Here is a 17,264-nt window from a genome sequence, read left to right as displayed (position 1 = left end):
CCTCACTGAACAGGAAACCATTGGCTGAAGGGCCAAGTTCTTTTTTAGCCATGTCCATCAACTTGCTGGCCATCTGGAGTAATGCGGCTCTGTGCCTTTTGGTACACAAGGCAGCATTGGTGTTACCTAGCAGGCAGATGCGGCGCTGTGCCGACTCCTGAACGGCATGTGGGTCCACTTCGAGCCCTGGGAGAGGGCCAAATCTGCGAAGTACAGTATTTTTGCCATTGTTACCAGGATTTCCAGTAGTTTGTCCTGAGTGGCTTTCAGCCCCTTTTTCGCTCCTTTGCAGGGATCGCGCCCTGACCTAGACCTGAAAATGACCCCCATTTGATGATCACCATCTTGTCTGGTAGGGTAGGTTGAGGGCATTCCACCTGGAGTCTGGCTCTCACCTCCCTGTCAATGGGCCTGCGGATCAAGAAGTGGACACACTTGTCCAGATGAGAAGGCCAGGACTACTCTGAGGATCTCAGGTGTCGTACGGTCCTTGGATCAAACATGATGCATCGCTGGGTGTGCAGGAACAGCCAGTCATCACCTTGTGCGGCCTGAATGTCTCTGTGAGGGAAGGGACCTCCTATATACGATTCCTTAACATATTTCGACTCTGTGGTTGGAAGGTCCAGCCATTCATCCTCACCACCAAATGCAGAGTATTCGGCCTGCCATTTGTCCAAGATGTCTAGGCCAGCAGCACGGAAGTCAACGTCCTCCTCCAAGGATATCACAGGCGGTGGTGGTACTGACACCGCTAATGGTTTAGGGCGGCATGCCCAAGGCTTGTGAAGAGACCTCAGGAGGAGGTTGCGTGAGGATTTTTGGAGAGTACCTCCTCCATTGATGCTGCTACTGCAGCCTGTATCATGGACTGGAAGTCCTGTGGTTGGGTTGGTGAGTCACTTATGTCGGAGTGTAGAGTCCTTCTCACAGCTGTAACAGACAGTCTGCAAAAACAGGCACCAGAAAAGTTTAATTGTATACACTGTATACCACACTCTTTAGGTTGTCAATGGTATCCTTCGGTGACAATGGCATAAAGTACATAAATGAAATAAGCGCCTCCATCTGAAATCCTTGATATGGTAGATAGTGTGAACCACCGAGGTATACAGGTAAAGATGCCTTTAATTAATTATTATTTGGACTCACCACTCACAGCCGGTTGAAACAAGCGGCTAAAATATGCAAGGGATAGGTACCGTTAATATGGGGAGATGCTGGTAGTCTCCATTAGTAAATGGGGGCTCACCCCTATAGAATAACATAAGGCACGTGGCCAGGTTAGGATATATGGGGCTCTTGCGGATGAGAGGACCAGAAATTAGTAGCCAGTCTATGTTATCTGGCCAGACAGGGAGTTCCCTAGTCAGTACAATCGGTGGTCACCCGGTGTAAAATCAATGTCACCAACCACTGAGACACGATAAGTAGATATTGTATGGGGGGTGCGGGTTCACCCGTCCCTGCCGGTCGTTATGAGCGGCCTGTATATCAGGGGCTGACACCTTGAATTAGGGGGAGGCGCTTAAAACCTCCAGAGGCAACGGTGTAACCCGACGGACTGTCGGATCACTGTCCGTTATGACCATGTGTGGTCAATCTGTTCAAACTGAGAAGGTTAGTGGTACCTTTAATGGGGTGTACCCATATGTGTTCCTTTCGGGGTGGGGTATGGGGACAAATACTGCAGTGGTACACCCCTGTGTGCAGTAGTTCAGATTGCACAATCAGACAAGGCATATTAAATATATATTACATTCTCACAACTGTAATTGCAGTGAATATAATCAAAGATATTTGTAAAATCGTAAATTGTAAAAGCATCTGGTGAGTAGGTGAAATCCTGCAGGGTCCTGTGAGCAGGTAGTTGAATTCTGTTTAGTCAGGCACAAATGTAAAATAGGGAATTAAATAAAAATAAAGAGCCAGGCACTCAACAGGAGGGTAGGAGAGCTAGGGAAGGTACAAATAAATTGAAAATAAAGCAGAATAGAGTCACAATAAAGATCAAACAGTATAAATATACAGAGAGGGCAAATACTCTGACCTGTTGCAGCTGAAGCAGTAAAGAAAGAGGAAGAGGCTAGATCACACTGCCTGGTACATACTTGTGTCTTTTGTTATGATTGGTTTCAACTTTATGATTGATATTTGCTGCTGAAGTTTACAGTAAAGAGTTATACAAAATATGAAGCTGTCTGTCATGTGGTAAAATTCAAAATAAACACATTATGCAATACGGGAAGTTACACAAATGTTAGCTTTTTTTTATGAAGGGATGCTGTGTGAGTCATAGCAAAGGGTTGTGTGACTAGGGTTACATTAACACAGTGACTGAGAAGCGAGACAGCGGGGGCGTATTGCATAGTTGTTTTAGTGCTTAGAATCTTCCTTTTACCTTTATTTTAAGCTATACCCTACACTTTCCAATTAATATAATATAGACATCAAGCAATATTCTAAGTATATATGATAGTCCTACTTACTGCATAATAAGGAAGACTCACAATCCCATTATGTTTTTTACCCATATCCTCGTAAAATATTTACCCTAACCCATGTTTCCGGTTTGTCACTTTCAACCTTTGAATTCTCACTTTAGTGAAAAACCCTGTTAGTATTTTGTCATTGAATGTGATTGACACTTTGTTCCTTTTTAGATTTCTTGACGGTTTAAATTCATGGAGAAATGTCAATGTTGAAATTGCAAACCAGGAATCCTAAAGAAAATCTGCATTTAAAAAGTTAAATCCCTTTTATTCACGGGTAAAATGGCAAAAAGTGCAGAAGTGAAAGTAGCCATCTTTGGAAGAGCAGGTGTGGGGAAATCTGGTAAGTGTTTGCCTCTGATTCCGGTGTGATTTCTTTGTTTATTTTTAGAGAATATGCATGTTTCCAGATTTAAAGGGAAACCATATTGCCAGGAAAACAAACTTGTTTAGGCTAAGGGACCCCTGGCCAAACCCATCAAGCAAATGCATAGCCAGTGGCTCTTGGTGCACAACATTATGCGTAGCGACAACTGGCCATGCGCAACTGCCATCAAAAGAAATGACAGATTCAGTCAATGGAAACGCGTTGAAGTCTGGCTCATTATGTGACTGTGTGAAGGACAAGAGGTGGGAGCTAGAGATGAGCTCACATCCACTGCTCTTTCCTCACACACAGCCTGGCACAGAAAGCAAACAACTTCCAGGTTATCTGCTTGGAGGAGAACTCCCTCTGTAAAATAGGGGGCTGGGGAGAGACGCTTGTAGGGGAGGTTATAGACACAGACCAAAGGAGTAATGGGGGAAACACAAGGCAGGAGGTGATAAGGAGAGACACAATAGACAAACAAACATCCCAACATGCAAAACGAATTTCAAGGAGGTGCGTGTACCCCTCCCTATCCCCCATGCACACCCCCACACGCCCCTCCCCCACACGGCACCCACACACAGTCACACGCAACATATTACAACCATCATGCACACACCTTGACACACAGATATAAAGACTGATACACACACATACTGGCATATACACAACTTGACTCACAGATACCCACACTGGCATATACACAAATACACACACTGCCACATACACACACACTGACACACATATATCACATGCATGATCAAATTTCCCACTCCTTCCATGCACTTTACCTTTTTGAGCAGATAGGGGTGAGGAGGCTGAAGTAACCCTGAATTCCTTAGTTTTAGAGGTGAGGAGACAGGGGAGGATGACTTGATTCATAGAGCAAATTATAGCTAATCATTGGCACACTGATTTTAAGTACTTTTAGTTTTGCTTTTACATTTAAAAATATTACATTGAAAAATAAACAATGTTTTTGCACATTACAAAAGGGCTACCAAACCACATTACCACATACGGCGGCACAGACGGTCACCTTAGGAGGTGCGTCATGGGGAGCACAAGATTAAGCTGACCAGCAAGAGGAGAGCGCACTGCACAGCGCTCCGTTCCTGCCAGTCACTCCTATGTAGCATGATCGAGCTGTGGACTGGGGTAGAAGAGCTTTTAAACGGCTACCCAGGTTGTAGAGGGGTATCTGACGTTGGAGACGTCCTTCTTCCCGGCAAGATGCTGTACTGTAGTGGAGTTGTGATATCCCAGTTGCTGAATCCTTGTAGAGAGAGGAGCAGAGCTCTTAACAGAGCTAGTGATTATGCTGAGCAGGTTCCCTTTCAATAACGAGACGAGGCTAAGTTTTGAAGGGTGAAGTAGAACTGAAGGTTTAATGGCAAGTACTCTCTTTTTATGCAGTTCTCCCATGCAAGGGAGACACCCACAGACAATTATGCATTAGCCAATCAAACAATGGTTACAACCCACATATTCCCTCCCCGCTGCTTGGGAGATAATTGAGTTACTTACTGTATCTACTCAATTATGTCCAAGCTGCAAAATCATACTGTAACGGATCGACGGGCACCCCGACCGGGTACCTCCGTTGAAGGATGCTCCTAGCGCTTCCCGGGGTCTCCAAGCACTCCAGCCGACACCATAACCACCGTAGACTCCATACATCAGAAATCCTCCCCTCTGCCTGTGATACAATTATCTCAACGCAATAGACTTAATTATCACAGGCAGAAAATATACAGTTTTTACAACATATTAATAACTTCCAAAATATACATGCTATTCACATAAAACATACATTTTCAGAATCAGCATACTTGAAATATAAACATACTCAAAAATCAGGGCAATCCGTTCAGGGGTTAAAAAGTTAGATGGAGGTTCCTTTATGACCGAATTTCTCAACGGACTTCGAACGGGACTTAGTCTCCAGCCGCAGTGTCGAAGTGGAGGAGAAGGTAAGGGTCAGCGGTGTTCGTCTAAACTTGTAGCCGATTTCAGTTCCATAGATTCAGGGGCACACACCGCTGACCGCATTCAAATGAATAAAGATGGCCGCCGCCACGTGGGTGATCCGCCTGTGTGGTACTTGGTTCAGTAAGCCCCATTTACTGAACCAAGTGGGAGAAAGCCACAAACAAAGGATTTTAAAGGTCTGGGGACATAGTCTTAAAGGGGCATAGTCACACAAAGTCTCAATATGTCTCCAGACGATTCTTAAAGGGCTAGCACAGTCCAATAAAAGTCCAATAGCCCAAATAATGTCTTTAAAGGGCAATACCCCCAGGGGCCATAGTTACAGGGCAGGAGGCGGGCAAGCAGGCCCCTCCAAAAACTCATGGCAAACTCCCTTAACCTCTTAAGGACCAAACTTCTGGAATAAAAGGGGAATCATGACATGTCACACATGTCATGGGTCCTTAAGGGGTTAAATGGGTGAGTTTGCCACATATCTCCCCTTTACCCGGGAGACTATCCAGACTCCAGACCTCCAATTGGTCTGGTGTTCTGATAGTCGGTCGGCTTTTCGCATAAGGCATATGTGTCCAGATGGCCTCCTGCCCCCTGTGCCCAGTTGTAGATCCACTGTCCTGTGGGAAGACAACCAGGATGCACTCTCCCCTGGTTGGACAAAGCTGTTGTTGGGGACGGCGAGTGCTGGTTTCCCCCTCCGTGCCTGGTGGGTAGAGGCCAGCGGCGCTCTGCCCTGTAGCCAGCGGTTCCGCTGGGTTGGTTGGTGGGTCGTCAATCCCCAACATAAAGAGGTAGAGAGGACAGAAGTTAGCTGCGCTCTGCCCAGATGCCAGCTCTTCTGTTGGGATGGGGTCAGCGAGCACTACCCGCAGGACCGAGTTGTGGATTGGCTGTGGAGGGGAGGGATCGCTTACCTCCTCCTCCTGGCATTCCTGTGGGGTTGGTTGGGGATCTAGATCGGCCGTCCAACATCCCTGTAGGTCTGGTGCAGCATCTGCACCATCGGGGTTCTGACTGCGGTCCCCCTGTGGTGGGAGAGACACTGCCGCCGGGGAAAGAGACCGACTGTCTCTTCTCCCACGAACACATGCTGCCACTGGGAAGTGAGACCGACCGTCTCCCCTTCCAATAATATACTCTGCCGCTGGGGAGTGAGACCAGTTGTCTCCCCTCCCTGCAATGTAGACTGCCGCTGGGGAGAGAAACCGACTGTCTCTTCTCCCAATAACACCTACTGCTGCTGCTGAAAAGTGAGACCGACTGTCTCCCCTTCCAATAATATGTTCTGCCGCTGGGGAGAGAGACCGACTGTCTCTTCTCCCAATAACACACTTGGCTGCTGGGGAGAGAGACCGACTGTCTCCTCTCCCCAGGATACACACTGCCGCTGGGGAGGAAGGACAACACACTTCTCTCCCTGTAATTTGCACTGCCGCTGGGGAGTGAGACTGATTGTCTCCCCTCCCTGTAACACACTTGGCCGCTGGGGAGGAAGGACGACACACTTCTCTCCCTGGACTGCATCCGGTTGCTGGGGCGTGTATAACTCACACCGTGCCTTCCTATTGTCCTGTTCTGCTATGCGCAGCAGGAACTCGATCAGTAGGTTCCTCGTGAACTGTACGTACTTCTCAGCTGGGTTGGGTCCGAAGAAAGCCAGTCGCTGCTTCAGCATCTCGTCAAACTCTGCCTCAGTGCAGTTGAGTGCCATGCTTGCTCTGACGAAAGTTAGTTCCTTTGTAGATAGGGGCGCTGTACGGATACTAGTGTTACCCTCAATTATAAATCCACGAATGGTGTCTCTGAGCTTCTTTTCCTCGCACTAGGATGCCATCCCACCGCTGCCACCAATGTAACGGATCGACGGGCACCCCGACCGGGTACCTCCCTTGAAGGATGAACCTAGCGCTTCCTGAGGTCTCCAAGCACTCCAGCCGACACCATAACCACCGTAGACTCCTTCAGAGAGCAAGACAGGAACAAGCTCTTACAAGAGCTTAGTAGTGATACAGCAAGAGAGTATGACTAGCATAGCAATCCATTGTAACAGATTCCCCCAATAAGAGATGGCACTACAAATTGAGGGTAAAGTAGAACTGAACTTTTAATCAAACACTCTGCTTTTATGCCCATTTTACAAACATAGTACTGCCCACAGGGTTTTGCAGAACAACCAATCAATATGTTATAACACAGCTAAACACTCCCATACATTACATCAGAAATCCTCCCTTCTGCCTGTGATACAATTATCTCAACACAATAGACTAACTTAATTATCACAGGCAGAAAATATACAGTTTTTACAAAATAGTAATAACTTCCAAAATATACATGCCACTCACATAAAACATACATTTTCAGAATCAGCATACTGGAAATATAATATAAACATAATATAAACATACTCAAAAATCAGGGCAATCCGTTCAGGGGTTAAAAAGTTAGGTGGAGGTCCCCTTATGATCGACCGCAAGCACATTTTCCTGCCCAAAAGAGTTCCATAGATTTGGGCTGTGCGGTCGGTCAATTTCTCACTGAAAAATGGCTAAGTCCCATTCGAACGAGCGTTCGAATCTTCGAACGGGACTTAGTCTCCAGCCTGACCGCGTTCGAATGAACAAAGATGGCCGTCGCCACTTTTTCGTTTGTACGAACGGTGGCCACCCAGCGGTCGGCAATTTACCTACAGCAGGCTCCCAGCCTGGGAGGTAAATTGCCTGCATGCTTCCACTTCTAGGTGATCCTCCTGTGTGGTACTTGGTTCAGTAAGCCCCATTTACTGAACCAAGTGGGAGAAAGCTACAAACAAAGGATTTTAAAGGTCTGTGGACATAGTCTGAAAGGGGCATTGTCACACAAAGTCTCAATATGTCCCCAGACGGTTCTTAAAGGGCCAGCACAGTCCAATAAAAGTCCAATAGCCCAAATAATGTCTTTAAAGCGCAATTCCCCCGGGGGCCATAGTCACAGGGCAGAGGGCGTGCAAGCAGGCCCCTCCAAAAACTCATGGCAAACTCCCTTAAATGGGTGAGTTTGCCACGCATACTTTTCATAAATTTGTATAACTCCACGATTTTACATACAATATGAATAAAACTTGTATTTTTATAAACAGCATAACTTGGGGACAAACGTATCCAAAATTCACATAAATCCGCTTGGGGGTTCAGGAGATAGTCGAAAGCCTCTTTGGACCAACCGCACGCCTATTTGTATGCCCAAAACAGTTCCAAGGATTTAGGCTGTGCGGTCGGTCTATCTTTCCATTCGGATAAAGTTCAAATTGCACAAACGGATCGGTTCGTGCTTACTCTCTTTAGATGTGGCTTGTTCGTGAGTTTATTCTGGAGAAAGACCGCTCTGTTTGCATGAGTTCAGCCGAACGCACGGAAGATGGAAGTTTCAGTGGTGTTCGTGGAAAAAAATAGCCGAAAATAATTCCACGCGTTCGACAACCAAACACCACTGAGTGCGTTCGAATAAACAAAATGGCCGCCACCACGTGTTCGCACAGACAAACGCCGACCACCCTGTTAATCCGTTAGATGCTGAGGTGTTTGCGGTTTTTACAGGGTTAAGTTGTGCCACACTCCTGCTCTGGGTGGTCGGTCGTTCGGCAGAATATTCGTAATACGAACGTTTATGGCCAATTACACGAGCAATCCTTTTTAGTGAATGCAAATAGACGAATGGTCTTTGTTCTCAGCTCCATGCAGCAAATATAAGGCTTGAACAGGGTTTTTGTGTGTACACGGTTGGGTTAGGGTTTCCAGGCAATAACAGGGTTTCTGTTACAAGCTTCTGCCCCAGTTTGAAAGGAAGTGAGTACAGGGAGCCCCGAACTGCTTCCTGTCAGACCGGAGAGAGGTTACTGAAGCTCCTGTACTTAGTCCATGGCTTGGCCATGCTACAAAGGAGTGAGGTGAGGAGACACATGGGGGAAGGGGATAAATGAGACATCTATTGGGGGAGCTTGGGGAATGAGACATATATGGGGGAAAGAGACACGTATGGGTAGAGCTGAGGGAATGAGACACATATGGGGTGAGCTGGGGTTGTGAGATACATGGGGCTGGGGTAATGAGGCACATGAATGGAGGAACTGGGAGAGGAAATGAGACACATGGAATGAGGCTGGGGGTACAAAAAAGATGGGGAAAGGGGTAAGAGATAGACGGGCTGCGGGGGGAGACACCCAGAGGGGCTAGGGGTGACAAAAAAAAACACAGAGGGGCTGTGGGGATAAAGAGATAAGATGCTGGGGGGAAGTGACACTCAGAGGGGCTGGGGGGGATAAAGAGACGTAGAGGCGATGGGGAAGTTGAGACAGAGATGCACAAAAGGGGTTAAGAAATTCAAGTGGTGGATTAAGGGACACACATGTAAAGATGCATTTTTGGGGGGAACGGTGGGCGTGTGGCAAAATATATCTTTGCCTGTGTAGCCAAAAATCCCTGCATCTGCCCTGAGGTCATAAAATAGCTCCACAAATAGATTTCACATCTGGCACATTTGCTGTTAGGAACTTTTTTCTTAACATTTTAAAAATGCTCATAAAAAATGAAATGGTTGTCAAACCATCCAACTTGTGACAGTATAGTTGACAAAGTTTAGAGAATTAAAAAAAAAAAAAATAGCCACTGATGTCTGTTTGTGATTCAGATTACCTACAGTACTTATGGTATTAAGCAATCTATTTTTAACAAGTTGTGTTATAGTTCAGTAGTGAGACAAATGCACATTTATGCAATTGGATGACATCTTAAATATCACTGGTTGGCAGCGAATATTCAAACTCATATTTACTTGCTTTGAACAGCCTTGCAATGGTTCGAACACCGGGCTTCAGAGATGAAGTTCTTTTTTAAAATGTTGCACAATCCAATATGGCATCTGAGGCATGTGTCCAATCAACTTGAACAAATCTGAATCTAGGTCAAGGCATAACTGTATCAATATAAACAGTTACATAGTTATAGAGGCTATAAAAAAGCTCTTGGATGAAGAAGCTGCTACCGCACATATTACATCCCCCCTCTCATAATATTGTAAAGCGCTATGGAATCGGCAATAATAATAAATTCTATATCCATGTCATGTCAGCAATCCAAACAAGGCAAAGAATGACAGACAGAACGTGTTACCGGTCTTCAGAGTGTCTGGGCTTAACTTAAAGCAGGAACCAGGAAATAACAGAATTAAACTAGAATATACTTCAGGCCAGAGAGGAACGCAAAACTGTGTACAGGATACAAAAGACTGGATGGAACATGAACAACAACAGCAAACATAGTCAAACAGGCCAAAGTCAGGATTGTAGACAGGAACAGATCTATGAATAAACCAGGTCTCATACAGGAACACTGAACTACGGGAAGAAGGCACCTCGATTTTTACAAAAAAAATTTTAGGGGACAAAGTACACATACCCAAGGTCATTTCCCTAAAAAGACCTTAGGTGCGAGAGTTTCCTGGCCCACATTGGACAATTGGCATGGAGATTGCCTTTCCTCTCACAGTACATTCCTCCCTACTTCTGGGCAATTTCTCACCATCAGAAAGTATTGTCATCCCAAGCTACCTAGGTTCCTCCATAGAGGTCACCAAGGCAGTATCTGAGGAAAGAGAAGCATTGGGGTTGCCAAGGGCAGAACTAGGTGTAAGACGGTGATTGGCACAGTTTGTCCTTTAGAATAACACAAAATAGTTACTATATATACACACAGAAAGAGTAAACCACCCTAACAAAGTGTACCTCACAAAACACTGCAAAAAAGAAACAAATTATTATATACGTCCCTGAGATGGGGAAGTATATAATGGAGTAGGGGGGTTTTGGATTACAGCCAGATGAAAACAATACAACCTGTGAATCCATAGTCTGGCACAATATAAATCTATAAATAGAAAGGACAGAATATGGTGAAGTACATAAGGGTAATATAAATAGTTCCACGAGGTAGAGAACTTACAAAAAGTAAGGAATAATGCTCTTGTCTCCCCTCAAGGGTATATAGAATGATGAAGATCTTTTTCAGAAGGAGCCACGAACCTCAAAAAAAAGCAAAAGGAACAAAATAGTGCAAAATTGTTTAAAATATGCAAAATTTAATTACAGGTTGCACTTACATATGTATAAAAAGACAGGCTTGTCTCCACTGACAAGTGGACCAATGGTGAACTTCCAATTTGAGTTGAAGAACCAAAACATTGGACAGTATAATGAATAAAATCAATATAAATAAAATCAAATAAGCATGAAAGTCCAACAAAATGGTATATAATCGAAGTGCAAATCCTCCAGCAGTACTCTTAAGACACGTTTCAGCAATAATCGGCTTTATCAATTTGTATAGTATCCATTAAAGGACCACTATAGGCACCCAGACCACTTCAGCTTAATGAAGTGGTCTGGGTGCCAGGTCCAGCTAGGATTAACCCTTTCTTCTATAAACAAAGCAGTTTCAGAGAAACTGCTATGTTTATAATAGGGTTAATCCAGCCTCTAGTGGTTGTCTCATTGACAACCGCTATAGGCGCTTCCGCGCTTCTCACTGTGATTTTTATGAATGCTTTCCTATGGACTGGCTGAATGCAGAGGAGAGTCCCCCGCCCGGCGCAGGAAAAATAGGTAAATTTAACCCCTTCCACCCCCTAGAGCCCGGTGGGAGGGGGGCCCTGAGGGTGGGGGGGGGGGGATCTAGAGACCCTATAGAGCCAGGAAAACGGGTATGTTTTCCTGACACTATAGTGGTCCTTTAGTCCAACTTACTATTTAAATACATGTGAGTAATCTAATTGGTCCATTCCTCAGCCTTTCGTCCAATATTTTTCTAGCTAGGGTGGGTAGGAGTTATGGGAAATTGGGGAATTACTGTTAGTGCTGCTTAGTGCTAGTTAAATAGTTACATAGCGGAAAAGAGACTTGCGTCCATCAAGTTCAGCCTTCCTCACATATGTTTTTGCTGTTGATCCAAAAGAAGGCAAAAAACCCAGTCTGAAGCGCTTCCAAATTTGCAACAAACTAGGAAAAAATTCCTTCTTAACCCCAAAATGGCAGTCAGATATCTCCTTGGATCAAGCAGCTATTACCCCACTATTAGAAATTATATCCCTGTATGCTTTATTTTTTTTAAGTATTTATCCAATTGCTGTTTAAACATCTGTATGGACTCTGATAAAACCACCTCTTCAGGCAGAGAATTCGATATCCTTATAGTTCTTACTGTGAAAAAAAAACTTTTCTTTGCCTTAGATTAAATCTCCTTTTTTCCAGCCTAAATGCGGGACCTCGTGTCCTATGTATAGCCCTGTTTATGAATCAGTACAAACCAGATAATGGTTTGTACTGGCCCCGCATATATATTTGTAAAATGTTATCATATCCCCTCTGAGGCACGTTTTTTTCCAAACTAAAGAGATTTCAATTTTTTTAACCTTTCTTCATAACTAAAATGCTCCATTCCTTTTATCAATTTTGGAGCTCGTCTCTGCAGTTTTTCTAGTGACATGATATCCTTCTTTAGAACAGGTGCCTAAAATTTCACAGCATATTCAAGGTGTGGTCTTACCAGCGATTTATAAAGAGGCAAAATTATATTTTCATCCCGAGCATTTATGCCCCTATTTATACATGACAAAACCTTACTGGCCTTAGCAACTGCAGATTGACATTGCATATTGCTGCCTAATTTGTTGTCTGTAACAATTCCCAAATCCTTCTTGTGTGTGGTTATCCCTAATTCACTACCATTTAGGGTGTAAGTTGCTTGTGCATTCTTGATGTCGAAGTGCATAACTTTGCATTTCTCTACATTAAATTTCATTTTCATAGTTAGGGGTTAATAGTAAAAAAAAACTTTATAAAAATTGTAAAAGTGTAAAAAAAGTTTTAAGAAAGTTTTAAAAAGTTACAAAAATGTAGTAAGTAAAAAAAGTTTAAAAACAAGTTTTAAAAAGTAAAAAAATACATTAAAAAATGCTCATTTCCACTACACAAAAAATCATCACACGCTAAGGTTCAAAATATTCCTTTTGAAATACCCCAGGGTGTATTCTTTAAAAAATGGTATGCGGGGGGGCGGGGCCTGACAGCCAAGATGGCCAGCCGCACATTTTGAGGGCTCCTGCAACCACGGACAAAAGCTTGAAGCTACCGATCGACACGACTGCATTAGCGGCAATTGGTGGCCGGGAACAGATGCAGAACAACACGGTGAACGCAATGATACATACCCGGCACCGAAGCACCGCGGCAAAACTTCAAAGGCCCATGCGGCCTACAGCAGAGCGAAACCTGCAGCCCGAGCCCGAGGAAGACGGACGATCTCCCGGCCCGGGAATCACTCCTCGGCGGAAGCCCATCACAACCCTGCTACCCCCCCCTATGGACCGGCGGGGGTCATCCCGGTCCTCGCTGGGGACGACTATCCCCACAAGCACGCCTGCACAAGCGACAAAGGCATCTAACGGACAAAGCTTACAGGGCCCAACCAAGATGGCGCCGCGGTTGCGGCCTCAGACAAAACACCCACCCATCGCACCACCCAAACACACAAGGGACTTTCTATACTTGCTCTGCACTTATCTCTGGGCAAAGCTCAAAGCCCGAAGGCAAATCCACCGGCTGGCAATGAGAGAGGCGGCGGCGTGGATCCGCCCGTCCACACGGCGCACGCTGCAATGGCATCCCCCTCGCAAAGCCAGGGCTACCTCCAAAACAAATCAGAGCCGAAGCTCAAACAGGCGGGAAAAGCCCAGACCTACCCCTCACTCAGCGGTTCCAGAAGCCGTGGATCAGCACAGTACCAACCTGCACACTCCCACCCACAAAATCCGCGGTGAAGCTGAACGGGATACAGCAAGGCTGAAATCCGGAAGACGAAAACGGCGGAGAACCCATCCACGACCCATGGGAGAGAGAGCCCAGACGAGAGCAGAGGGGGAAGAGGAGCTCGGCACCAAGTCGCCCTACCGCTTCTGTAAGATCCCACAGACAGGCCCCTGCCGACGTACGGGAACATCCCAGCACATACAGACTCACACTGCAGGCCCGTATCACACACCCACTATATCTGGGGCAACCCAACACCAGCTACAAGGTACGACCAACCAACCCCTCCGACTCACTTACCGACCCCGAACGGAGAGCAGACTCGTTCCCCGCCCAGCACTAGCCTCGTTACCTACAGGGATCGGATGAACGGAGAAAAGGGCCCCCAGAACGGGAAAGGCTTGACTACACACTGACGGACACTATTTACCTGTGGCAATACCACCCGAGTGACCTGTGATATATGATCAAAGCCTAATTTAAGTGTTCTGATATTCCTTCTCTCTCTCTTTTCCCATTTCCCTCACTATATTTTTAAAGCATAGGCATTGCCACATCAGTCTTAAGCTAACAGTCTTCTCGATTACTACCCTTGGCTAATCGATCACATGCTGTCAGTTAATTTAGCCTGTAATAATACTGTTTATTGCCTACTGACACCTGCTTCTTGTGCCCTCCTTATTGAGCGTCACCTGTTTTTTTCATTTTTCAATTACCCTTTACTACAAGTATATATTATTTAAACTAGACTACCAGCTAAGACAAGGGATGTAAGCAGCCTATGCCCTGTCCGACAGATACTAGGCCGGACTTTAGCAATGTTTGAAGCTTACTCGTTTTACCTAAATTCGTATACCGATAAAATGTTTAGCACTTAGCTTGTTCCATCTGTTAAGCGACCAACACAGCTTAGTTAATCTTTCTATTTGTTCAGCTTGATCGTTGTTTACCTATCCTAATATAGAATGATATTCCTTTACCACTCCTGTGTATCGTATGGCATAAATAGCATCAACCTATCAATGCTTAGGATAATGTAACACTGGTGTTGTCTTAAGCAAATCTTAATCCTATATATCACACACGAAATGTCTATGTAATGCCTGAAACCCTACAAAATATACTAAGCAAGCCTCTATTCTTGTTGTTATACCTGTAAAAAAAAAATGTGCATGATTCTCTCACTGCATCACTAAGTATAAGCTATATATTGTGAATCTACTGTTGTTGGCTGATGTGGCACGACAAAATGTGTGATTTTTATTCTGCACTACAAAAATAAAGAATTAAAAAAAAAAAAAAAAAAAAATGGTATGCGTTTGAATAACCAACCAGCTAAACTATTTCAAATGGGATGTGAAGCCAGCGTAAAACTTAAAAGTTTGAAAAAAACGGAATGGCTGTGTCTCAAATGTGCCCCTTCAACATCTACATATACCTGGCAAAGGTACATATAGGGGTATTCCTATACTCAGACGGCATAGCTGAGCAACCTATGAAGTGTTCTACTGCCATAGCACACATAAGGTTTGCAAAATATACAGTAGAAGCTCACTATGTGGGATAAAAATGCAGAGAAAATGCGTATTATCACGACACTTGGTACAAAATGGCAAAGAAAAAGGTCCTTTGCTAAGGTACAAAATATGCCTTTTGAATTACCCCGGGTGTATTCTTTAAGAAAAAGTATGTATTTGTAGGGTAGTTTGAATAACCAACCAGCTAAACTACTCCAAAATGGGACGTGGACCCAGCGTAAAACTTTCAAAAAGTTTGAAAAAAACTGAATGACTGCGTCTCAAATGTGCCCCTTCAGCATCCACTTATACCTGGCAAAGGCATACGGAGGTATTGTTGTACTCAAACAACATAGTTGAGCAACATATGAAATATTATGCAGCTGTAGCACACATAAGATTTGCAAAATATACCATGCAAACTCACTTTGTGTGTCAAAAAGGCAGAAAAAATGCTTATTACCACTACACATGGTACAAGCTAACAGAATAATGATCCCATGCAGAGATTCAAAATATGCCTTTTGAAATACCTTGGGAAGTCTTCTTTAAGAAATTGGTAGTTAGAATATATAGCCTGATAAAATACTCCAAAATGGGACAATGGCACCTAGTATAAATTCAAAGTTTGAAAAAAAATGTAATGCTGTATCTCAAATTTTCCTCTTCAACATCCACATATACCTGGAAAAGGTACATAGGGGGTATTGCTATACTTAGATGACATAGCTGAGCAACATTAAACAGCCGTAGCACACATAAGGTGTAACGGCCAGCCTGAGTATCAAGGGGTGTGCGCCGTTAGGGACGTCCTTTCCCTTGGAAGGAGCTGTGCTGCAGTATTCCCAGATGTCATCTCAGCTGACTAAGTATCCAAATAGGTAGTAGAACTCTTACAAGAGCTAGTGATTAGTTGTGAAGCAGGTTCCCTACAAGCACGAGACAAGGCTACGTGTTGAGGGTTAAGCAGAACTGACTTTTAATGGGGCCACACTGGCCTTTTATGCAAGTTTCCCAACAAGGATTACACCCACGTGAACCTTGTTGGGTACAGGGAAACAAAGTTAATAAACCAATAAAAACAGAATTATACAATGAGACACTCCCATATAGTATACACAATCTGTCCCCTCTGCTTGGGAGATAATGGAGTTAATTACTGTATCAATTTAATTCTCTCCAAATGAAAAAAATTACATTTTTCATACATTTCTGGAAACACCCCAAGATCACATAAGAACCTGATAGCCCCGATCTGAGGGAACAACACATGCAAAAATCACCCAGATCGGTTCGGGATTTAAAAGTTATATGGAAGTCCCATTTCTGCCCGGCCACATGCGAAATAGTTCCATGAATTCAGATGGTGCGGTCTCTTTCGAGAAGTTCAAAATGTCGAACAATATCTTTAATAATCGTTTGTGCGTAAGGTGCCTCTTTGTTCATGCGTTGTTTTTACTGAATGCCACCTTCTTCGGATGAATTAGTACAAATCTAAGTGGTCCTGGAAGTCTCAGCTGTGTTCGGGCCGTTGAGTGTCTGAAAATAGTTTATAAACCAACAATGGTATGTGAGCGCTCCAAATCAAAATATGACCACTAGAAATTATACTCCAAAGCAGCAGCTGTTGAATAAAAAATCTAAATATACACAAAGTATTTATTTATACATATATAAACAATAAAATGAATCAAACATAAATACAATGAACTTTTTTTTTTTTTTCAATGTTGCCACAAAAATATATGTCCAGACCAAAGTTCAAAGATACACAGTGTGGGGCCCCCAACACTAATATTGATAGTGTATCAAAAATAAAAATAAAAACCAAAGGACTGTGCACATCAAAATTAAAAATTAAAAAATGTAGAACATCAAAAAATGAATATCAGACCCCAAACACATATATCGTTCCTGGGGGAGGGAGCTCTTAAACCCGCCAAACAACTAGGTTAGGGTAGAGGGTGCCGCTGTGAATAATCTCCCAGAGTTGCAAACCTAGGGAGTAAGTCAGAGCAACTTACCCTATTCACCCGACCTTTGTGTAAGGTAAGGGGAGC

At 44.1% G+C, this 17,264-nt stretch overlaps 1 protein-coding gene across 3 annotated transcripts in view; it reads left to right on the top strand.

Moving 5' to 3' along the window:
• Positions 1-17,264, top strand: part of RERG (RAS like estrogen regulated growth inhibitor) — a 147,420-nt gene that overhangs the window by 30,784 nt on the left and 99,372 nt on the right. For all 3 annotated transcript variants that reach the window (XM_063446610.1, XM_063446609.1, XM_063446611.1), the window contains one exon: positions 2,664-2,835. In XM_063446610.1, coding sequence (XP_063302680.1) covers positions 2,775-2,835 — 61 coding nt within the window. In that variant the 5' untranslated portion in view covers positions 2,664-2,774. The remainder of the gene's footprint in view (positions 1-2,663; positions 2,836-17,264) is intronic.

Source organism: Pelobates fuscus, chromosome 3 (assembly GCF_036172605.1).
Source record: "Pelobates fuscus isolate aPelFus1 chromosome 3, aPelFus1.pri, whole genome shotgun sequence".
NCBI classification, from domain to species: Eukaryota; Metazoa; Chordata; class Amphibia; order Anura; family Pelobatidae; genus Pelobates; species Pelobates fuscus.
Note: the sequence above shows the minus strand (reverse complement) of the source record. Positions and strands in the feature narration are given on the sequence as shown.